Source organism: Alligator mississippiensis, chromosome 4, assembly GCF_030867095.1.
Source record: "Alligator mississippiensis isolate rAllMis1 chromosome 4, rAllMis1, whole genome shotgun sequence".
Lineage (NCBI taxonomy): Eukaryota > Metazoa > Chordata > Crocodylia > Alligatoridae > Alligator > Alligator mississippiensis.
In genome coordinates this window covers 70,142,279-70,167,940 of record NC_081827.1, presented here as the reverse complement: position 1 = coordinate 70,167,940, position 25,662 = coordinate 70,142,279, and the positions used below count along the sequence as shown (strand labels likewise).

Genomic DNA, 25,662 nt, shown 5'->3' with positions numbered 1-25,662 from the left:
CAGAGATGAAAGCCAGCCAGGGGGCCTAGTGCCCAAGGTGGCAAAACAGGGTGCTGGAGCCCAGAAACCAGGTCTGGTGCAGTGGGCCTAGACTAAAATGCTCAGCTAGATGGGCAGAGGCTGGGAAGGCTGAAGCCCCAACATGGGTGGAGAGGCCTAACGAGACCCAATGAGGGTGACTGACCAATAACATCTGGAAGGCATGAGCATGGCTATGGCAGGTGGCTGGAAGTCACGAATAACCCTTAACATGATAAGTGCCCTGGGAGTGTGGGAGGACCAAGAGGGCCTACTTAGCATGTGAGGGGCAGGACTGGCACCAGCAGAGTCCAAGAGGGACCTGCTGGCCAAAAGACAGACAAGAGCTTTATCTGGGACCCAAGGGCAAACTCTTTTCATCAATTAACTCATTACATCAAGGCATGGCAGGTGAGGGAAAAGGAAGAGGATCCAGGGAGCCAGATCAGATCAGGAGTCACAAGGACAGCAAAGGGCATCATGACTGTCCCTGGGGCTCAAACATACTACATAGTGCAGGCAAATTCTTAAGACTGACTGTTGAAGTAACTTAAGCAACAGCTAAATGGAATATTTTCTGTTGCATGAAAACAATCTTGCAAAAATCCTCTAAAAGCTTACACAAAGCAAGCTAAATTGTTGGCTGCCATGCCTTCACAACTTTTCTGCGCACCTACTCTACTAGAATGGAACAGCACAGTTAAGCAGCTTTCTAATTACTGGCCCAGATACAAGCTGAAATGAAGAACTAACTGCCAATGCTCAATATAGATAAGAACAAAACTGTCAGGAAGCCCCCTTCCCGCCTGAGGAAGTAGCAGTAATAATATCGGTTCCTTTTATTAGAGAATCCCTACAATGTTTATCAGTCACATTTGACCAAGCTGCTCCGATATCTTGACAGCGCTGGCCAAGGGCACATATTTTTCATCTGCCTAAAAGCTGCAATCCTTTCTCCTATTATGCCCTAAACACAGAGTATCCATTGTCCATGTCAGAAATGCATATGAGAGTCTAATCGACCAACTAGGACTTCATGCATAATTTTTCAATTTGGCTAAACTAAAAGGAAGGAAAGGGAAGTTAAGTTCAGACTCAACCAAATGAAAATGTTTCAGTTTTCTCGCCGAAACAAAAAAACCTGAAAACATTTCATTTTGAGTATAAAAGATATACACTTCACTGCCCCCAATATATTCTGACTCAGTCTGATTACATTTCAGACATCTTGGATATAGACAAAGCAGTGAAACAACAGGCCTACACTAGGCATCATTCAAAAAACAAACAAACAAGGAGGCAGCAACTCCTGTGACCTTTTCCCACACAGTAGCCCAATGACTATTCCATTTGAACCCATACATGAATAGGGAGACTGCCTTAACTACCATACTCTAGGGTATTTCTGTAGCAGTCTGTGCTCAATGACTCCATTTGAAGAAAAATCCAGATTACAAAAAAAAATAAAACAAAAACAAGCTTACATTTCACAGATCCAAGGAGAGCAAAATAACTTCACAGCCTGGCGGTTAATATACTCATCTGGTAGTTAGTAAACTCACTTGGATACTAATCACTTCTGCAATGATTATTACAGTATTTTAAGTGGAGCAACTGAGTGTACAGAACTTCCATGATAGGTGAGGCGTGCATCCAAACTCTCTCAGGTCCAGCAGGGAAGTGAACCTAAGCTTCTACATTATGGGCCATTATGGCCTTAACATCTGAGCTCTAGAAAGGAGAGGAACCCACTATATCACCACCACTGTCACCTCCTCTTCCACTCCCATTGTGTAGCGTGAGAAAAAACAAATTATTTTAAGCTGAAACTATTCAGCAAGTATCAGTGGAATGGATATATAGTTTCAGATCAACTGAAATTGCATTTTTGGTAAATAATCTATTTCCTAGAAAAGTTCACTCAACTCTACTAATGACTAATATAGAAGTGCCAGGAAATGGTCTCCCTGTAATGGTTTAATCACTCCTTCTATGTATACTCAGGATACCTTTTTATTTTTTTAAAACACAAAAAAAAAAAGAATTAATTGGCTATCTACAAGTGTACCATACTTTGGATTTCCACTCACCGTCCTGCTGCTTTACAAGTCCTTGCTGGATGTACCGAATGTAGGTAAAGAAGTTGCACACAGAAGTGATCTAAGACAATGTAAAAAGCACACAACTTGGTTACTCTCCATATCTGTATGGAATACAACATAAACTCAAAATGAAGTTAAAGTTACTTACTCTATATCGGCAAAAAGGAGAAATGTAGTAATAGCTGCTTGAATCACCTAACTTGATTCTATGTTTGCATGACTTACTTTGTCCACTGAGAGCACATTTCCTGTAAAATACAAAATTTGTTTATTTTAAATGTCATTTCTGAAGCTCAGTTGCTTGCAAGTTAAGACATAGATTTTATTTTTCTTTAAAGCAACTCAAATTGCTCTGCTATGGCTAACTCCCCCTGAACTGCTTTGTTGTTCGCCATTACTATTCTATGTTGTCAACTACTGTAACTTTATATAGAGTATTCTGTTTTCACATTGTGCCCCATTATATTTTATTGATTTTTAAATCTTCTTTTCAGGCCTATCTAGTAGCAGCTCTAGCATATGCAGTCAATAAAATCTTGATCACATGCCCCTGTATTCAAAAGGTTTCAAGTTGGTTGACTATAGCCTTGAAACAGAGGAAGCTAGGGATGTGTCCAGTGGAGTTCCTGCTCTGCCAAACATGCTATAACTTCTAGCAATCAATATTTAAGAAGTAGTTTGAGCGTACTGCTGCTGCATTTTATGTTGTATTTAGTTATAACATATTCAGGTCCCAATAGTTAGTTGTGTTCATTTGAAGTCAGGCTTGCATTGATGAAGAACAACAGAATCCCTCTGGCTGCCACCTACAGCCCCCAGCTTAAACACCCTGGACACATCACTAACGGCCTCCTACCCCTCCAGGAAAATAAACATCTCAAGGTACCCATAAGGGTCAAGTCTGTCCTGGCCTACAGGCATCCCCATAAATTCAAATGGTTTCTCTCAAGCAACAGACTACCTAATTCCTATTCTCAAGGCACCAGGCCTCGCAACAGAATCAAATGCAAGATGTGTCGCCTCCTCAATGCAGACCAACATACAAAGGTCTTTCACCTGCAGCTCTACATTATATACGCCACTGCCTGCTTATAATGCCCCTCTGCTGTCTATACTGGACAGATGGAGCAATCCCTACATGAAAGAATGAGAGGACACTGATCTGCCACCATTGCAAAACCACACAAGAACATGTGGCAGAACACTTTAACCTTCCTGGACATTTCATTGCTGACCTAAGAGCAACTGTTCATAAGCAACAGAACTTTAAAGCAGACTTAAATGTGAAATGGGGAGAAGTCATCCAGATGGAATTAAGCAGAGTCTGAACAGGGACTATGGATTCTTATCCCATAACCTGGATTAGTTCTGGCAACCACTTTGTCCCTACAGGTTTATAACTTGTTTGCCTCTCCTAGCACTGCCCCCATCCCCATCCTTTTCTCTTATATTCTTTTATATACTCTTTGATAGGCTGTTTTGTGCATGTCTTTTCACAGCATCTCATTAAGTGAGCCTGAGGTTACAAGAGCTTATGAGTCACTGATTTAGTTAGTCCATAAAGCGCATCTCTATCCTGCCTTCAGTTTACATTGTTATACTACTCATTTGTCTGAAACTTGTGCAGGATGCATTTTACAAAAGTTCAAAATTGCTTTTATGTTTCATTTTATATTGTACTTTGCATTCACAGTATTATAAAGAATCTTTGACAGAGGAATTGAAATGATAGCCTGACAGCCTTAGTCCAATTTCCCCATCTCTTTTTTGAGAGAATATGAGAGGACTGCAGACATAACCGACTCATTTTTGGAGAAGGACCATACTAGCCCCTGGTAGCTAGTCTAAAAGAATCTAAAACTGTTGTCCACTACATTCCTTAACAAGAGAAGCAGTGTCTAAAACTTATGAGAACTCTGCTTCCTCTTGCGGGAAAACTACTTCTAAAATAAAACCAAATAGCAACTAAAACAATGTTGGAGGATCTTCTAAAGTATCCACCTTACAGTAATTAGGGATCTGTCTGACAAAATTAGGTTCTGACAACATGCCGAGTGGACCTCAGAAGTTTTTGTTCTTTTCTCTTAAATTCTACGTTCCTCAAAGTTACGGAAGCAAAAACCACACACTTTTCAAATATGAAATAACCAAGGTGACCTCAGTTTTGACAAAGTTTTTGAGGAGAGAAAGATACAACTTCAACAGAAGTACATTTTCTTCTATTTCTTCTGGTTATAAACAACTACGTTTTTATCACTAAAAGTAAGTTAAATAGCCACAAATGCTTCAGAACCAAAAGTAAACCATGATGACATGTATCCCCTGGATGGAAACAGAGGATGTTACACCACTACCACCAAGGGCTAATGAATCAAGTTGCAGGGCAAATGAAAAGCAGTTCATTAACTGATTTAAAAGCTATTAAAACATCAGAGTCAAGACTACAATATATAATACATTCAGTGAAATATAGGACCTAAACAGGACATTCATCCATGTCATATAAAATGCTTCCTGATGTTCTTTAAAATTAACGTTACCGTTTCACATCTAAGGCAAAGATAATACACTGAAAACAGCGGTCACAATATTTTGGTACCTGTCTGGCTGAATACAATAGATAGGGGTATTAATTCTCCAGAAGAGCCATATACATGCCAACTGAATATAAAGTACCACTTAAAAAGAAAAAAAAAAATCCATATTCCCCTTCCCTATATTAATTTATGGATCAGACCTTTTACCTCAGGTATCACCTGTGGATTAGATGGAATTAAGTGTTTAAACTTGCATTGTTTTGTGGTGCTATATGGCTTGACTGTTAAAACTAAAAGACAGCGCTGAGCAGAAAATGGAATTTCCTACTTGTCTGCATTCCGAATCAAAACAAAAAGTTGAAATTCTGAAATTTACCATAGAAGAAAAATTCCAAAACCTTCTTTTCATAAGGTAAAAACATTGTGTAAATGATATAGAAACAAAATATAATTACAATTAAAATAAAAATCTTAATAGCAGTACACATTTTGTTGTATACCTACAGTATGGGAGGCAAGAGGGTAAAACAGTGTAGGTGCATTTGCCATAACAGGGAAGGAGGGCAGGGACTTAGAACAGATGCATGGAAATTCTTGGCATACAAATGCTGTTGAGTAGAAGCTGTAGGATGCCATCTGCAGGAGCCAGCTTGGCTTCCCCATAGGATTCAAGTAATTATCCCCACAAGCAACTAAGAGAACTATAGCATCATGTGTCCCACACTACTTGGCCATGCAACATTGCTGATATTCCAGTGCCATTTAACCTGGCTGGTGGAACCCTATGATATACTAACTTCCTTGCGAGTCTAGCTTTGGTGGACAGGGTACTTCCCTCAAGTACAAATCTGTTTAAGTTAAAGAACATACAAAAACCTGAATGATCTTGGGGATTTTGCAGCGTTCTAAACAATTAGTTTGTAAAACTTTGCCCATCAGTTTAAACAGCTTTCTTCAAGGAAAAGATTAAGAATCAAACAGAATATATTTGTTTCCCTTACTTCTAAAAAAATTACACCTCAATGAAACAAAATGCAGAAGTCCTACATCAAATTTGGGAAAGGCAGAACATTTGTATTTAAAAATACAAAGTTAAGTCGAGATGGTTGTAAAAGTTTCATTCAGCTAATGCAGCTCTATCAACAATCAAAATACTATGAGAGAACATATTCATTTTGACAAACTTTCTATGGGAAAGTGTTGAAACTTGACTTTCTGCAAGTCAGCTTTCTATAGATCAGCTCGGTATTGCCTCTGGACTTCTACTGCTAACAGCCTCCAGTGACTTAAGCATTTGTCACTCCAATTACTGCAAACTCAGCTCTCCAGATTCCCCTATATTTCTTTGTTTACTCCTAATCCTGGCAATTCTATCCAGAATGCAGCTGCTAAAATAATCTTCCTCTTCTGCCATTCAAATTGCATACCATTCTGCTCTATCTCTTCTTGCGTCAGCTTTAAATTCATCCTCATGTCAACTCATCCCTAAAATCACTGCCAGTCTATCAAGCATTTGCTCTGTATACGTTTCTTCCCTGCTCATTGACCTGCTTTTTTTTTTTTTTTTTGGTCTCCCATAATTTTATGTCTGTTTTCAGACTGCGTTCGATGCTTCAGACCTCTAAGTATTATGCACATACCCTGTCCTTCTCCATACATACTTCTTTCAACGAAGCTTTCTGGAAAGTCTTCCCATACAAGGTGTCCACAGCCTCACAGTCCTACAATCAATTCATCCCACATAATACACTTACCTGGGTTTGATCAAATACCTTGGAGGACAGAGACTTTATAAGGATTATTTTAAGTAGTTTGTTTGCCTTAGTATATAAAATTTAAAAAAAATGAAGCTTTGCATTAAAATGACTATGTTATTTTAATGATGATATTATTTATAATCACATCATAAATGGATCCATCTTTTCACTCCAAAAGATTACCTCATTTCTCTTGTGGGCTCTCTCAGAAGTGTTAGTCCATTTTGTAAGTATGATATTTGGCACTCATTTAGCTTCTCCTTACCAAAGCTCAAGTGATAGAATCCTAATATGCCTAACATTTAAAAGTTTAAGGGCATTTGTACACGTTTGTGCCACAGCGTCGGGCGCTTTTAAAAGCATCCAGCACTGAGGCACGTAGTTCCATAATTTCATACTTGGTAGGGTCAGAAGGGACCTGAGAAGATCTTCAAGTCTGACCCCCTGCCATGGGCAGGAAAGAGTACTTGGGTCAAATGACCCTGACCAGGTGTTCATCCAGCCTCCTTTTAAAAACCCCCAGGGTAGGAGCCAGCACCACTTCTCTTGGAAGTTGGTTCCAGATCCTAGCTGCCCTGACAGTGAAGTAGCACCTCCTGATATCTAGCCTGAATCTACCCTCTGCCGGCTTGTGACCGTTATTTCTTGTTACTCCTGGGAGTGCTCAGGGGAACGGGGACTCTCCCAATGCCTGCTGGTCCCCCCTGACTAGTTTGTAAACGGCCACTAGATCCCCCCCTCAGCTTTCTCTTGTGGAGGCTGAACAGGTTTAGGTCCATCAGCCTCTCCTCGTAGGGCCTGCCCTGCTGACCCCTGATCATGCAGTGGCCCTCCTCTGGACCCTCTCCATGCTGTTCACATCCCTCCTGAAGTGTGGCGCCCATAACTGGACGTAGTACTCCAACTGCAGCCTAACCAGTGTCGCACAGAGGGGAAGGATCACCTCCTTGGACCTGCTTGAGATGCATCTATGGATGCATGACAAGGTATGGTTGGCCTTCCTGATCACATCCCCACACTGCCAGCCCATGTTCATATTGGCCTCAATGACGACTCCAAGATCCTTCTCTGTCTCTGCACTGACAAAAAAGGAGTTCCCCAGCATGTAGGTCTGCTGCTGGTTCTTCCTCCCCAGGTGCAGTATCCTGCACTTGTCAGTGTTGAAACCCATCCTGTTCTCTTCCGCCCACCCCTGTAGCCTGTCCAGATCCGATTGCAACCTATTCCTTCCTTCTAGCGTGCCCACTTCTCCCCACATCTTAGTGTCATCTGCAAATTTGAACAGGGTGCATTTTACCCCTCTGTCCAAGTCACTGCGAAACCCCACTGTCCACATCCCTCCAGGTCGAAAATGACCCATCCACCACTCTCTGGGTGCAGCCCTCCAGCTAGTCAGTGACCCATCTGACTGTGTAGGCATCAACACCACAGTCTCCTAGTTTTTTAATGAGAATGGGGTGAGAGACAGTGTCAAAGGCCTTCCTAAAGTCCAGAAAGACTATATCCACCACAACACCTGCATCCAGGGATTTGGTGACCTGGTCATAGAAGGCCATCAGGTTGGTCTGACAGGACCTGCCTCTAATGAACCCATGTTGGTTGCCCCTAAACAGTCTCCCCTGCTGGCCCCTCGTGGACATACACCAGGATAATTTTCTCAAAAAGCTTCCCTAGGACCGAGGTAAGATTAACAGGCCTATAGTTTCCTGGGTCCTCCTTCCTCCCTTTTTTGAAAATGGGAACCACACTGGCCCTTTTCCAGTCCTCCGGCACATTGCCAGAGCACCATGAGTGCTCAGAGAGCCATGCCAGAGGTTCCACAATAACCTCTGCTAGTTCCCTCAGCACTCTGGGGTGAAGATCTTCAGGACCTGTTGATTTAAATACATCCAGTCCCTCCAGAAATTCCCTGACTAGGTCCTCACTGACCCTAGGCCTGGGTGTGCCTCCCACGGGGCCTACGGGGTCCCAGTGGGGGGGATGACCAGGTCCCTACTCAGAAAAACGGAGGCAAAGAAATTGTTAAATAGGTTAGCTTTGCTGATTGGTGCGATGACCAGATTTCCTAGCGTGTCCTACAGAGGCCCCACATTACCCAGCATCTTCTTTTTACCCCCTACATATTTAAAAAAGGACTTCTTGTTGTCCTTGATCCGGGTAGCTAGTCCCAGTTCCATCTCTGCCTTGGCCTTCCTGACCGCCCCCCTACAGTCCCGAGCAACAGAGGTATAGTCCTCTCTGGTGATGGCCCCTCCCTTCTAATGGGTGTATGCCTCCTTTTTAGCTTGGAGACATTTCCAGATGCTTTTGGTGAGCCATGGGGGCCTTTGCACCCTCTTGCCCCCTTGATCTGTGTATATGTATATTTGTATAAATGGTGAAATGCGCATCAGCACTGAGAAAATGATGGTGGCGTGCTTTTGAGCTAACACACATTGAAGGTGTTTTAGTTCAAAAGCACACCACCACCATTTTCTCAGGGGTGATGCGCGTTTCACCATTTATACAAATACATGCAATGCAGCACCAGGTGCATCAGCTCATGTGCAGAGCAGACACAATTAACTGAGTCTGCTTCCATGTGCTGGATCTCCTCTGTCAAAGCAGACAAATGTATGTGTATAAATGGCCTAAGACATGCATTTTATCCACGTCATGACAGTGTTATAAGCTGATAAATCTAACCAAGAATCATCCACTTTCTAAAAAGAAGACAAACATATCTTAGCTCAACCTACTTTGGTCCCCCACATTCAACTGCAGAAGCCTTCACAAATCGAACAGGTTGCAAGCCAACTGGTTCAATGCTCAGGGTGTTATTTTCCACAGCCTCCAGAACAGCTGAAGCTAGCTGCAAAGGGGGAAAAAAACAACGAAACTCAGTTAGAAGTGGTTTGGCATTATTTGCTGGCTTCAGGCAAGAAGGGGTTTATAGCTACATAAATGCTACTTAAACAGAACTAAGTTATAAACATTACGCAACATTCAAATTCTCAGATCGGTAACTAGAAAACTGTAGGAGGGTTAAGGAATTTACCCTATATGCCGAAGACAGTAAAACCAAAAGATCTGGTTCTCACACTCCTGCCCAAACAACCCTGCCCTCCAAGTTGCGGAAAAAAATGCACTTAAAAGAACAAACAACACAGTCTAGCCGTGCAGGGGCAGCCAACTTGTGCCACAGGTGCCACAAGTGGCATAGGCAGCCTGTGTGTGTGGCCTGTGGTAGACTGGAGAGGAACAGGCAGCATAGTGGCAGATCGGGCACAAAGCAGAAACCACAGCATCAGATTAGGCAGTGAGCACAAAGCTGAGCAGCAGATCAGGTAAGGGAAAAGGCTTGGCTGGGCTGATTTGGGGCACATCTGTCAAAAACACTGGCCCTCACTGGTCTGGTGTGTTCTCTTTCTAAGCATCCGTTATTAGCAGAAATACTCTGTACAAGCTGTGACTGAAAATATATTTAAGAGTACTGATTTTACAGAGGTAGCTCAAAACAGAATACCTTTGTTTGCCTTTCTCCAAAAACAAAAAGGGTACATACTAAGTATCATATAAAATCAGGTATATAATGCAGCAACTATTCGAATTACCATATTTACTCAAATACAAGACAAAGTTTTTTTCTCCAATCAGCATTGTCTATTTTTTCACTAAATAAACAGTCATCATTAAACTGCTGCCAAAAGCAGAATGCGCTCAGTAATGGAAGCCAACTATGACGCTGATTAAATGTAGCCAGCACTGAGCATGACTATAAAACATGGCCCATGTCAGGCAAACTTATGGATGGGAATTTTTGTTTTAACTAAAAGTTATTAAAAACCACACTTATCACCCTACATTTACAAACCTACACATATTGAGCATCCTTGTTTTACCAAGACTTCATACCACAAAAATTACATATCAAAAACATACTATCTACATCTCTATAGATATCTACATCACTACATCTCGAGATAGAGGTATTAAACCCTTAAACAACATACATCAATCTCCCACAAAAAAACAAATGCTAACAGAACTCATTTTCTTCATACAGAACCCCATGAAAAACAATTACCTCACTAACCACCTGAAACTCTCTGCCCCTTCTTCTGTTGGTTCAGTGAAACAAGTGTGTCCAGTCCTTTTCCTCTATTTCTTTGCTGCTTCTTCTCCAATCTATTCCTTGTCCTGATCGATGTAGTATTTCATGCAGTCCCAGCTTGACGCACTCTTTCAGTGAAAATGATCTCCTTAAAACCCTGAGGTGTCTTACTTTCCATAAACTAGTTTTAAAACATGCTAATAAAGTTCTTAACTTTTTAAGTCCTTACTAATGCTTCCTCCAGTTCCTTTGGTATAAGTCTGCACAGTACCAGCTTCTGCACTAAGAACAGGTTTATTTTGGTGACAACCAGAAAGCAGTGGACCCTTTCCCACACCCCCATGTGTACAATCCCATGACACGTCCCATCATTTCTTCTTCCCTGCACCTCTCCCTTGGGCATGCTGATGTGCTCATCAAGCCACATCTGTGTTGCACCTCTCTCAGTGTCAAGATATTTCTCACAAGCATCCACACTAGGTCAGCATGGGTCTGTTTTAGTTGTTTACCCACCACCACTCCCCACATATTCTTCAATTGTCCTTCTGTGAAGTTTCCTACCAGCACCATCCTGTCTCTCTCCCTTACCACTTTCATCAATTTCTTATGATCCCTCAGGACCTCCAGCACTACCTTCCCTATTTTATACCTCTATATAAAACCTTCCATCTGATGCAATGAATAGGTGGTTGCCACTCCCATGGACTCTTTTAAAGAGGTCTGATATATTTCCCATTTCCTCAAAATTGCAGCTATGTGTAACTGTATGATACACGCTACTTTCCACTCTGTTATCACCTTGCATACCGCACTTACATAATTTGCATAGACAAACAATCCCAAGTCCAGCAGCCCCCATCCCTCTTACTGTGTACAGTTCAGATCTAGCCAACCTCTCTCTTTTGGCATTCCAGAAGAACACACATTTCCCTCTGTACTTTCACTATCTGCTGCCACTTTGGTGGGAATACAATTCCTGTATATAGACTAATTGGCAGCAGCACAGCTTTAACTGCCACCACTTTTCCGGCAAAGGGCAGTATCCTTCCGGACCATAACTAAAGTATTTGCCGTATCTTTGCTGTCACCTTTTCCTATGCCGTATTACCTTTCCCCTTAGCATCCATCTGGATCCCTAGCACTCTGAGTCTCTCTCTTATTTGAAGGCTCAACTTCAACAAGTCTCTCCAGTTCTCCACTCCCATTATGTGCTTTTTGATCTATTTAGTTTAGCCCCACATTGCTTCTCCATATTCTAATGTATGCTTTACTACCCTTTCCATCAAAAGGATCTCTCTACATTTATATCATCGTGTATAATACAAATCTCATCTCTCGCCCTCCCACTATCTTTACACCACTTACAACCTTGTCTTTTCTTATTCTTTGTGCTAATGGTTCCATGCCGCACACATACTGTAGTGGTGATAAGGGGTGCCCTTGTCTCACCTCTATATGGATTTTAAAGGCACCACTTAGATGCCCATTAATTTGAACTTGACACTTTGCTTCTCTATACAATAACCTTATTCAACGTATAAAATTTTCCAAGAACCCTGTTTTTCCTACCCTACCCACATAATCATGATCTACTCTGTCATATATTTTTTCTAAATCTAGGTTTGCTATAACTGTGTTTGTTTTCCTTTCTTGGATATGGGACAGTGATCTCTGATCATTCTGATCCCTTCAGAGATCCATCTACCTGGTACTATGTATACTTGGTCTTCATGTATTATTTTCTAGAGGTTTGTCCTCATCCTCTTGGCCATTAACTTATAGTCCATATTAAGGAGTGTAATCAGTCTCCAGTTTTTCAGGAGTTCCTTCTCCCCTTTCTTGAAGAGTAAGATCACAATACCTCGTGTAAAAACCCTTTCCTCCCTCTCGTGCTTCTGCTATTTCCTTGAAAACTTCTATTATATCCCTCCATAGCCATGCCCAAAACTTTTTGTAAAATTCCTTAGGTAGTCCATCTATTCCTGGTTATTTCCCTCTTTTAAAGATTTTGAAACACTCCTCCACCTCCTCTGCTTTCCCTTCAATCTCTTCCAGCAAATCCTTCATCTTCTTCTTGTCTATTTCCTTCTATTGACATAGCTCTTCATTAAATCTTCTCATTGCCTCCAACACCTCCCCTGCTTTTCCACCTGGGTACCACCATCTTCCCTCACTGCTTTTAGCTCTCTCTTCACTGACTTAATTCTAGCGGGAAAGTATTGAGAACATTCTTTGTTTTCTCCCACCTATGGTGCTTATGCTAAAAACATTCTCTCTCTCATCTTACTTTTACACCAGCTATCTCTTGCCTCGTTTCTTCTAGTTTTTCTTTTATCGTCCTTCTGCAACTTCCTTTAGCAGCTCCTGCATCTTTCTTTGCACCTCTCTCATCTCTTTTGTTCTTTTCCCCACAGTTATTTGGCCATCCTCCCTGAAGAATTTTCCCCACCTTCTTCACCATCATCCACCATTTCCTGATACTCTTAAAATTTTCTTCAGTGATCTCCACCCCTCATATCGCCTTGCGTACACTTGACACATCTCATCTTGCAACAGTTGCACATTTAACTAACGCTCTCCTTTCTCTTGCAGGGCTCTTACCAAGACTCAGTTCTGCCTTCAGCATCAGGTGATCACAAAATGCCACATTTACAGCTTCTTTCTTCCTTAACTCTATTTCTTTTGATACAAACACAAAGTCTGTTCTTGACTGTTTCCTTCCACTGGAGTCAGTTCTAGCAAAAGTCTTTGAAAAAATTATCAAGGCTCACATTTACGAGAGCCCGGCAGGACAAATTATGCTGAGGGGAAACCAGCACGGGTTCGTAGCAGGTAGATCATGCCTGACTAATCTAGTCTCTTTTTATGATCAGGTTACAAAACACCTCACTTTTTCCACGCTCATTACACTCTTTGAACATGCAATTCCAGCCACCTTTCTATGTCTTCTTCCACTAATAAATCCATATACATTTGTACTATAATCACTCGTTCCCTTGTCTTTTCTCCTGCCATAAATTGTATCCCTCTTAAATCCTCCTTCTTACATTCCTCTGCATATTTCTTCCAAAAATTTTCCATACTCATCTCCATTCCAGTAAGGGATTTGCCAAGACTTCTGTTTCGAAAAGCAATTAAGCTGGTTAGGTGCTCTGGCTGCACCTCCAGCATCTCAAACAGCACCTTTTCCAAAAAGTCGTATCTGTTTAATGCCGATCCCGTCTCCATTCTGTCACTAATACTGCCTTTATCTGCAGTCTCCAATCCTCCCTGCCATCTTTCATTGTGTTTTCTGCATCTTCCCGCTATGCCACTCCCAGTGAGCTGGCATTCCATTGTGATCCTACTGTCCTCCATCTCTTGCCTGACATACTTTCTCCCGCTGCTCCCACTCAATCACCCACTCTCCTCTGCTCTCATCTTCTGTCTGGCACTGTCACTTTCATCGCCTTCTTTGCCATTGCTGCTGCCATTGTTGCCTCAACTGTTGCTCCTGCCATCACCTTCTTCCATACTCACTTCCCCACTTTTGCCAATTCTCTACCCATCTCCAGACCTTCATTTCCATTCTTCAACTCTTCTTCCACCTTATCACTACTTACCACCACTACCACTATTTTGAGTATTGGGTCTCCTTTTCCTCCACTCGTTACACCCCAATGTTCTGTCAATCCCTTCCTCTGCCTTTCAGGCATTGATCAAGCTTTTAGTGATGATGGGACCTACCACAAGGACAGCTTAATGCAACACATCTGAATAAGATACATTGTACATCATCCCCCTCACTGTACACCATTCCCCTCAGCACCAACTCTCTTTCAAGTCATGGTGAGCCACTGTACCGAATACATTTCAACTTCCTTTTCATTCCCACAACTGAGCTATGCCATGCCTTTCTTCCCCATTTCTTCACCAACCTTAAATGTCTGGCAAACATCACCAAACAGGACCTCAAACAGTTCACCCCAAATCCCTCTGTCACCCCCTCTCTCAGCCTGCCATATAGGATTAGCATGTCTCCAATCTCCATGAGGTGGAGTGGGGCCATTTTGCCCTGCGATACATCTGCATATCATTTTTAGAGGATCCCAGGATTCATGACAAGAATACCTGGTTCCAGTTATGAGTGAGGAGGCTAATTAAACAGGGAGATCCGAGGGGGGGGGGCAGGCAAGGAGGGTCATTTCTAGAATACATATACATAATGGACAGTGCTGAGCTGTAGGAGCACCAAGTCTTGAAGCACTGTTGATTCCGCTGGGGCCCAGTGAATGAACTATAAGTGGTAAATCATAGATTCATAGATGCTAGGGTCGGAAGGGACCTCAATAGATCATAGAGTCCAAACCCCTGCATAGGCAGGAAAGAGTACTGGGTTCAGATGACCCCAGCTAGATGCTTATCTAACCTCCTCTTGAAGACCCCCAGGGTAGGGGACAACACCACCTCCCTTGGGAGCCCATTCCAGACCTTGGCCACTCGAACTGTGAAGAAGTTCTTCCTAATGTCTAGTCTAAATCTGTTCTCTGCTAGCTTGTGGCCATTATTTCTTGTGACCCCCGGGGGCACCTTGATGAATAAAACCTCACCAATTCCCTTCTGTGCCCCTGTGAAGAACTTATAGGCAGCCACAAGGTCGCCTCTCAACCTTCTCTTGCAGAGGCTGAAGTGGTCCAGGTGCCCCAGTCTCTCCTCATAGAGCTTGGCCTGCAAGCCCTTAACCATACAAGTGGCCCTTCTCTGGACCCTCTCCAGGTTATCCACATCCCTCTTGAAGTGTGGCGCCCAAAACTGCACGTAGTATTCCAACTGCGGTCTGACCAGCGCCCGATAGAGGGGAAGTATCACCTCCTTGGATCTGTTCATCATGCATCTGCTGATGCACGATAAAGTGCCATTAGCTTTTCTGATGGCTTCATCACACTGCCAACTCATGTTCATCTTGGAGTCCACTAGAACTAGTAAAGCGACCAAAACGCTGGCTTGCATCCATAGATGCTTCTCAAGCAAATCGCGGGACGTCATTCTCTCCCTGTACTCGGCCTTAGTGAGGCCGCAGCTGGAGTACTGCGTCCAGTTTTGGGCTCCACAATTCAAAAAGGATGTGGAGAAGCTTGAGAGAGTCCAGAGAAGAGCCACGCGCATGATCAGAGGTCAGGGAAGCAGACCCTACGATGACAGGCTGAGAGCCCTGGGGCTCTTGAGCCTGGAAAAGCGCAGGCTCAGGGGTGATCTGATGGCCACCTACAAGTTTATCAGGGGTGACCACCAGTATCTGGGGGAACGTTTGTTCACCAGAGCACCCCAAGGGATGACGAGGTCGAATGGTCACAAACTACTACAACATCGTTTCAGGCTGGACATAAGGAAGAATTTCTTTACTGTCCGAGCCCCCAAGGTCTGGAACAGCTTGCCACCGGAGGTTGTTCAAGTGCCTTCATTGAACACCTTCAAGATGAAACTGGATGCTTATCTTGCTGGGATCCTATGACCCCAGCTGACTTCCTGCCCTTTGGGCGGGGGGCTGGACTCGATCATTTTCCAAGGTCCCTTCTAGCCCTAATGTCTATGACATCTATAAATAATGTCTATGAAATCCCTTTCCACTTCCGTTCCACCAAGCAGGTCATTCCCCAGGCAGTAGGTATGCTGGACATTTTTCCTCCCTAGGTGCAACACTTTGCACTTCCCCTTGTTGAATTGCATTCTGTTGTTTTCCGCCCATATGTCCAACCTGTCCAGGTCTGCTTGTAGTTGTTCCCTGCCCTCCAGCGTGTCCACTTCTCCCCACAGTTTTGTGTCACCCGCAAACTTGGACAGAGTACACTTCACTCCCTCGTCCAAGTTGCTGATGAAGATATTGAAGAGTATCGGTCCAAGGACCGAGCCCTGCGGGACCCCACTGCCCACACCCTTCCAGGTCAATACCGACCCATCCACTACGACTCTCTGGGTACGACCCTCTAGCCAATTCGCCACCCACCGGACTGTGTAGTCATCCAAGTCACAGCCTCTTAACTTGTTCACCAGTATGGTGCAGGATACCGTACTGAAGGCCTTCCTGAAGTCTAAGTATACGACATCAACCCCTACTCCTGCGTCCAGGTGTTTTGTAACCTGGTCATAAAAAGAGACTAGATTAGTCAGGCATGATCTACTTGCTACGAACCCGTGCTGGTTTCCCCTCAGCATAATTTGTCCTGCCGGGCTCTCGTAAACGTGAGCCTTGATAATTTTTTCAAAGACTTTGCCAAGGATGGAGGTGAGACTGACTAGCCTATAGTTGCCCAGGTCCTCCTTCCTCCCATTCTTGAAAATGGGGACCACATTGGCCCTTTTTCAGTTCTCCGGGACTTGGCCCATGCGCCACGAGCGTTCAAACATTACCGCCAGTGGCTGGGCAATGACGTCAGCCAGTGCCTTCAGTACCCTCGGACGGAGCTCTTCTGGGCCTGCCGACTTAAAGGCATCCAGCTCCTCCAAGTGACTCTGCACCACCTCAGAGTCTATGCATGGCAGTCTGGTGCCTTGCTGCTGCCTCTCTACAATCCCAGTGAGACCCTTTGTCCTGCCCCTCGCTTAGGAACACTGAGGCAAAGAACTCATTGAGGAGTTCAGCCTTGTCCCCCCTGTCCATCACCAATTGCTTATGCCCATTTAGTAGGGGTCCTATTCCACCCTGGCCTTCCTTTTACTCCCTATATATCTAAAGAACAATTTTTTGTTATCCTTTACTTGGGATGCTATCCTCAGCTCCATGGTAGCTTTGGCCCGTCTAACTGCCTCCCTACAAGTGCGAGCAGAGGAGGTATACTCCTCTTTCATGATCCTTTTGGCTATGGACTAATATGCATATGAAGTACCTCTGCTAAAACTTGCAGCAGTTTCAAAAAAGGCAAAATGCACCAATTCCACATAAAAATTAGTGGTTTTCAACCTTTTTTCATTTGCAGATGCCTACAAAATTTTGAATGTGGCTGCACTCCCCTTTGGGAATCTATCGTGTATGGTGAACATTTTCTCTCTCTCTGTCACACACATACCCACACATCCCCACCCATACCCATTCCATTTGTAAATTGATATCACTGGAAGAGTAGAGGGGCTGCAGCACTGCTGGGTTCTACATGAAGCAGTGCTGGCAAGATGAGGTGGGGCTGCCCCAGCTGCACTCTGCCTGCTGTTGGTGCTGGGGGGTGCCTTTGGCTGTGTGTGTGGGGTGGGGGGAAAATGGAGCAACAGCAGGACCACCAGCAGCACTTCCCTTCTAGGCAGTGCTGTCATCTTTACAGCCACCTTTTGCAGACCCCCTAGACATGCTCTGTGGAAACTCAGGGGTCCATGGGTTGAAAACCACTGAACTAAGTCCATGTGTACTTACTGTAATTTGCCTAAGTGCAGGTGATTACAAGTATGTTCATTTCAAAGTTAGCATTCTCCAATTTGCCCCTTGCTTCCACATGCTCAGGGACAGCATGGTCTGACAGTGGGGGGGGGGGGAGCTACCTGACCCCCCAGATTTATTTTCCCTGCTGCACTAGTGGGAAGGGGACAAATTCAAGGCAAACCTCTAGTGATTAGATGCTATACCTGAAAAACTGTATGCAAAATTTACAAATTTGTTATATGTAATCTGTTTATTGGGAGGGCCGTCTTCTGTTCAGAGTAATTTTATATTTGAGAATATTTTGGTAGAATATTCAAGCACATACATAACACAAATGAAGCTTAGTTACTCTTTAGTTTATACTAACTCAATGTGTATGTTTATATTTAAAGGAAAATAAAAAGTTGGTCACTCCATGCATAGGTCCTAGAAACTGCATAATTTATGCATAGAGAAAAGCTAGAAGCTCCATTCTGCTCTTTTCCAGTAATACATTCACCTGCAGTAGTAAATATCAGCAGTGAAGTGGAAGTTATAAGAAAATGAGATGGCCAGGGAAAAAACAGGATGACCTAGGTTAAGTAAATCAGAGAAACAAATAGGAACTACTGTAGCATATAAAATATTGTGCTGAAAAGCTGTTGAATATGTTGTTCTATAAACCAATATACAAATAACTAAAACACTCTGTGCTCTAATGACCATTTGAAACAGGATACACAGATTACAGAAAAGCAGAAAACTAAAACAAAGGAGGAAAATACATCACTGGACCAGGAGAAATGTCATAATGTTTATCAAAAAAATGAAGCCATGAGCGTAAAGAAATTGGTCTGCCCTCCCCCCTTATTTTAAGAATATCTAAGAACTGAGGCTGAATCTTCAAATGTACTTAGTAAATGATATATACAACTGACAGAGGGAGAAGCACAAAGGGGCTGAGGCCAGGGTCAATTCTGTTCTTTGTCCACTATAGTTTAAAACATGCCCAGGGTTACTCAGAAAAAAGTGTGTAAAAAATCATCCTGCTGACAGCAACTAGAGCATGGCATGCCACAACCATGTCTCTTCCTGTCTGCAGCCTGAGTGGCACAGCTGAAAATAACTGTGTCTTTATTCTCACAGTCTGGTAGATCCAGACCTGTCTGTTTTGAGATACAGAGAAGAAAAAGAGCCTCCTGAGGCATAGCTGTTGGGGCCTCTATAGTCACAAATACAAAAGGGTAGGCAAGAGATACTAGAATAACCATGTCCTTCCTAAAAGACACTTTGTAAGGTAAAGAGAACACTTGTTACTTCCCTCAGTGCCAGCTTCCTGACAGCACTAAAATTTGAAGAATAGAACTAATTGAGGGGAAACCAAAACCTCTCTCTCACTTTAAAAGGGTCATGGCTGGTATAGCAATTAACTGACATTAGCTTCAAAGGAAAAGCTAGAGGAGAGAGGAGTCTATAAACATCTCGCCACTTCATCTGCAATAGTGATTTCCACAACCCACAATTAAATAAACAGATAAGTTTTTTATTGTAACGTTATGTGCAAGTTTCATTTTAGTGAGCCAAGTACTGAGAAAAAGTTGTGGAAACAGTTTCACAATAAATCTCTTCCGTAAAAATGCATAATGCCAATGGCAACACTTTTGTTGAATAAATACATTACCTCACTTTTTGAGAAGGTTAGACATGGAAAGATATCTTCCCGATAGATTTTGTCTAAAAAAGGAGATGCCCTGTCCATAGTTGGTTCATCCTTCCAGGATCTGAATTCGTTATACAGAGATAAGTCTGCCTAATAAAACAAACCAAGAAAAATACTTTAAAAAAATAAAGTGAGTTATTAATTTCAGTAACAACACAGCACCTGCACTTCAAAATGAAAATTAACGCCACTGACATGCATTTTTCTTCTCTCATACCAACAAGCTGACCATGCTTTCTTTTTCTATCTTCACTCTCCTTGGAATACAAGAGCAAGAGATGTAAGTTGCCTCCCCATCTAAAAAGATTTACTAAGGCATTGAGACTTTAGCAGTTTCCCAATTTCTCTTCCCCCTCATTTCCTAAGGTCCTAATTTTGGCAACATAACAGCAACTGTTTAACTGAAAAAGTCAATAATGCTCTAATACCTTGCACTTCTTATACATCCATTTAGTCTGCCCACTGATGGTTATCTGAATTATTGAAAAGCTGTGTCAGGCAATACATAAACCAAGCTTAAATGACTTCTTAATATTACATTTAAAAGCATAGTAAGTAAATAGGTATTCAATACTAGGGCTGTCAAATGATTTAAAAAAAATTGCAATTAGCTGTGCAATTAAAAAAATTGGTTGCATTTAATTGCAGTTTTAATTATACAGCTAAAAACTCAAAATTATGCAGGTACTTTGTATGGTTGGGGGGTGGGGGTGGGGTTTGGAACCCGAAGCAGGGGGACAACGCCCCCCCCCCACATGCCCTGGCAGGATGCGGGGTATTGTGGGTCAGGAGTGAGGGGCAGCAGCAGGGCGCTGTGGTTTGGGAGTGAGGGGTAGGGGCAGGGGAAGGGCACGGGAATATATCGCTGTCCCCCCACCCCCGGTGTCCTCTTTTTTGTAACTGGAAATATGGTAACCCTACAAGAATGTAAAACAGCGCCCATCAGGTAAATTTGCGTGTGTTGGGGGTGGGGGGAGAGGGAGAGGGGAGGGAAGGGGGTGTAGATCGAAGCCCCCACAGTGAGGGAGGGAGTGGGGCAGGGGCTAGGGTGAGTGGGACCCCAGGGCCAGGGCAGGAAGTGGGACAAAGCCATGGATTTGTGCGCAGGGCAGAGCCAGGCTGCCCGCTATGGGCTGGGACTCTGTGCTCCGCTGCCTTTGCCCTGGGAGACTCATGCCAGCTGCACGTCCCCTGCCCGCCTGGTGGAAGGAGGCAAAACATGATGTCGCACAGATCCCAGGGCAAAAGTAACAGAGTAAAAAGCCCCAGCCTGCAGCCTGCCTCGCACACAAGACCAGGGAGCATATGCCCCCCCATGCCTTCTCCAGGGGTGTGCACAGCAGAGAGGAGCTGTCGCGCCTCCCCCCTGCTGCTCCTCCTAGATGAGCCTCCTGAGGTCCTATCCCATGTCCGACCCTGGCCCCTGGGTCTCGTGATTCCTGCCCCACTCCCTCCCTCAGCCTGGGGGCCTCAATCTGCCCCCCCCACACCTCTTCCCCTACCCCTCAACGGACTTACCTGCTGGGTGCTGCTCTACACCCTGCAGGGCTGCATTCCTGGCCACATGCATGCTACAGCTGTGGTCCAGAGCTGGTGATGACTGCAATAGAGAGGAGCCCAGGCATGCACTTCAAAACCATGTGTGCAATTAATGTGTTAAAATAATTAACACATTACTTAGCTCTTGTGTTAACCATGCAAATTAATGCCAGTTAATTGACAGTCCTATTCAATACACTAAATACACTAGCAAAGACAAAAGCAGACTTCAGCTTACAAATCATTTAGTGTTTGCTGCTGTTCTTCATGTGAGATTCCTTGAAGTCCAAACTCACCAGTCTCCTACCATGCTAAGACTCATAAGTATATATTATGTTGTAAACTTTACAGCTATCAAAAGAATGCTGCTGGGATATGAAACCAGCACATGAGATCACGTTAGTGGATTTTTTTGGTACAAAGGTATCAGGAAGAGGAGACCTAGCATATTTGGCAATTAGCAAAGTCTCTTATTTTTCGGACTCCCTGCTGCAGAGGGTTCTCTCATAGTTGGCAGCACCATGGGGTAATACACTGAGGGAGGCCATAACAGAAGATGGCAATCTAGTGTGGGTTACAGAAGGCCTTAACAGAGTCACCATTAAAGTCACGATGAAAACAGCATCTAAGAGATTTACACGTTTAAGAACTTAGCTTTGGTTTCACCAGAATATTAGTCTTCAAGCGTGAATCATGAAACTATCAAAAAGTAAGACCAAGGGAAGCAGTATCCTAAATAATTGGACACTTATGTAACAAGAGACAATTCTCTGCTCAGTGTCTCCTAGAGTACAACAGAGAAGTTTTTATAAGGTTGGAGTAGTGTTTGTTACAGTGGCTAGAGTTTATGTTTAAAAGAGCTTTGTGTGTAAAAAAAGACAATGTCTTGCTGAAGTAGAATTGGAAGAGAATTCTATACTTAAGCAGCAGAACTCAAAGAAGACAACAAAACAACAGGGACATCAACACTTAATAACCCATTTGCCCTTTTGTTCTATAAGCCTGCCAGCTCTTCCACAGAAACACTGGCATACTAATGCCTGCTCCTGTCAAATGATTCTTTAGGCTACTAGCCTTTTCTTACAATCCCTTCGAGATCCACCTCTGCAGAGATGCCCCCAGGAAACTAGTAAACTTAAACATTTACCTGAAAGAGCCAAGGGGAATGATGATACCCATCTACTGATTTTAAAAATATACATATATACCATATTCTCTCTCAGACAACACACCCTAGAATATATTATTTTTGAAAGGAAGAATGAAGGAAAAAAAAAAATCTTTCCTTGTAGGCAGTAACAGTATCAGCAGCTAGGGAGCTGGCCTGTTCATTGCTCTGCTCCCTGGAGATAACTGCTTTTACTGTATTTCTTATATATAATGCATACTCCAGTCTCTTTTGGGGGGTAAAAAAGGTACATGTTGCAAGTGAGAAAATACAATATTTACATTTGAAGCCATAAAGATGTGCACTAGCTGATCAAATTATCTATGTGACCTAATCACATAGCTATCATAGCCTTTATTTCCTTCCCCTCCTTCTGTTTTGTTACCCTTACTTATTGTCTCTTATTAAACTAAACTGTTGGAGCCAGGCCCAGAATCATGTTTATACAGTACCAAGCACCATGGGGTTCTACCATACTACTCAAAATAAAAACCCAAGGTATGGTGAATATACACATCCCCCTACATGTGTTATCCAGAGACTGGACAGGCAGGTCAGCTGAATAAAAGCTGAGTGGGGCAGGTCAAAGAAATATGAGGAAAGGGCAGAGGCATAACAAGCAGGTGCTGTGCCCCAGGTGGCAGGGACCAGGACAGCAGCAATGGCCACCACTCCCCTCAAAGTTGGTGTCTGGGGCTGGTATTCCAGTCACCTACCCCTAGTTACACTACTGGGAAAGTAACCAGGCTGTAGGGGACTGTGGGCACACCTACACATGATATTAATATGCATTAGGCTTATTACACAGTAAAATACTGCACAATAAACCAGCCATAGGAAGAAATCTACATAAGCAGCCTCTTGGAAGCAGATTTGTTGCTTATGGGAGTAGGCTAATCCAGGCCTCCTCCTGCCCCCCTGCAGCGACCAGGGGGAGCTGGAGGCTCTGGCCAAAGCTGCCTAGGTGCCGGGGTGCTCTTTAAAAGACAGTCTCATGTGGTGTTCCCCAGCCACATGCTTTTCTGACCCACAGCTGTCTGCAACCTCCTAGCAGAGTCCCCTATGACACTGTCTGCAGAGCATGTGCCCAGTGTGCAATGGCTGCTGTATGCCCAGGCCACAGACTTTTGTTTGCCATCATGCTTTGCTGCCACAGTGACCACCACCTGACCCAGCACAGCTTCAACCCTAATGGCACCCTGTGCCATGCAGCCGTGTGGCCCAGCTCATCGCCATGCTTGTGGCCTGCTGCTCCCAGATTGCCTCCTATCAGCCCCCGGGCTGCTGCCCATACCCCAGCAGGGATACTGATGACACCCACACTAACATCTCTACTGGTGCCGTCCACAAGCTCCTGGGGTTCCAGCCTCGCAGCTTGTAGGCCTGCCCTGCCAGTGAAGACTGGTGACTCCACATCATCCAGCACACATGGGATAAGCAGTGGGTGGATTCCTTCCAGATGACCTGGGCCAGATTCCAGGAACTACCTGACCAGCTGTGCCCACACCTTAAGCAGTAGCCCACCACCATGTGGCCATCCCTCCCCACAGAGATGCAGGTGGTGATCATCCTCCTCAAGCTTGCCATGCCTGCAAGCCTGCAGTATGTTAGCCACGTTCAGGGTGGGAAAGACTAGCGCTGGGAAGTCATCCTGGAGGTCTGTTGCGGCTTCCAGGATATGCTGAGCCACACTGGGCTCCAAGTCAACAACGTGCTGATGGTGGTGGTAGGATCGAGCCCTGGGATTTTTCCAGTGTGTCAAGGCCCTGGACAGGATGCACTTCCCTGTCACCTGCCTGCCCTGAGAGACAGCTGATACTACAGCCAATGGGGCTTCCACTTGGTCATGCTTCAGGCTGTGATGGACCACTAGGGTGCCTTCACTAATGCCAGCACCAGCTGGACTGACAGTGACCATGCCTGGGTGTTCTGGAACTCTGCCTTGCCAGTCCTGGTGGAGAGCAGGCGTTTTCTGTCAGGTGTTCTGAACCTACAGCTGGGCAATGCGACTGTCCCACAACTCTGCATCAGGGACCCTGCCTACCTGCTCCTGCCCCAGTTCACACAGCCCTACACCAGCCAGCTTGACCCATGCCATGCACATTTCAACAGGTGCCTGAGCCGGAACCACGTGCTCATGGAGTGCGCCTTTGGCCACCTGAAGGGATGCTGGCACACCCTCACCGCCCACCCCAAGGCCACAGAGGCCAACATCCCCATGGTCATTTTTACCTGTATCCTACATAACATCTGCGAGGTCAGGGGGAACTCTTCCACGAGGCAAGGGTATAGGAGGCACAACAGGCAGAGGACTTCTGGCAGCAGGAGGGTAGCTGTGACTACAATGACAGTGACAGACCCCTCCCCCAGAGGCCCTGAGTGAGCTGCACACCTGGGATCAGGGGCCACGGCATCGTGTGCAAGAGGCGCTGGCAGATGACCTCCTCCTGCACCCCCTGCTGTAGGGCACCTGGTCAGGTAGCCAGCCAACCACAAACCCCAGGTCCATGGGTCACCCTCAACACCACGCTCACTGCAGTTTCCAGTAACAGTCTTTATTTCCCTCCCCAAAAAGACGCCTCCTATTCTGCCTCCCCAGATTCCTTCTCACCCTCCCACCCCAAACACAGACCCCACCACCAACCCTGCCACCCACCACCAATAAAACACCCTCTTCTCCATGCAAACTATGTACATTGTGCTGTGTGCCCTTCCGGGGTGGGGAACAGTGGGGTGGCACCTATGGGGCAGATCCTAGAGACAGGTGCCCAGCACCCCAGCCTCTGGGCACACCACCACAGGTGTGGATGAACTGCAAGGCCAGAGGACAAGGGGCTCACCCAGGGGCTGTTCTGCTTGCACTGTTGGCTCCTACTCCTCCATCACCAGGCCAAAGCCAGCAGGACCCACGTGCAGCGCTGGCCCTACTGTGGGCAGCTCCCCCTCAGGGGCCACATGGTGCCTGGGCAAGTGGCAGGGGGTGGCCCAGGCAGAGGGGGCAAGCAGGGCCAGAGCCAGGGGCTGGGTAGCAGGTGGCACAAAGATGACAGCCAGGGCCAGGATGGTGTCCAGCACCTAGCAGTCATCCTCCATGGCTCCCTGCTGCTCCTGCACCTCCAGCATCTTTGAGGAGGAAAATGTGCCATTCTTCAAGGGCTAGCAGCCTGTCGCGGAACGCACGATCCCCGTGGCCCCTCTCCTGCTCACGTATGATGTCCTGGGCACACCAGACCCGCTAGTCCGCCAGCTGCTCCTCCACAATGGTGACCAGCTGGTTCAACAGAAGGGTGTGGTCTAGTGTTTGCTGCTGACAGAAGCAGTGCTTGTGGAGGGCACCAGCAAAGGGTGGCAGTGTCCCTGAG

At 44.8% G+C, this 25,662-nt stretch overlaps 1 protein-coding gene across 2 annotated transcripts in view; it reads right to left on the bottom strand.

Annotated features, from left to right (window-relative positions):
* Positions 1-25,662, bottom strand: part of RAB3IP (RAB3A interacting protein) — a 66,782-nt gene that overhangs the window by 2,832 nt on the left and 38,288 nt on the right. For both annotated transcript variants that reach the window (XM_006258671.4, XM_019493556.2), the window contains 4 exons: positions 19,555-19,683; positions 9,153-9,265; positions 2,269-2,368; positions 2,109-2,178 (listed from right to left, as the gene is read on the bottom strand). In XM_006258671.4, coding sequence (XP_006258733.1) covers positions 2,109-2,178; positions 2,269-2,368; positions 9,153-9,265; positions 19,555-19,683 — 412 coding nt within the window. The remainder of the gene's footprint in view (positions 1-2,108; positions 2,179-2,268; positions 2,369-9,152; positions 9,266-19,554; positions 19,684-25,662) is intronic.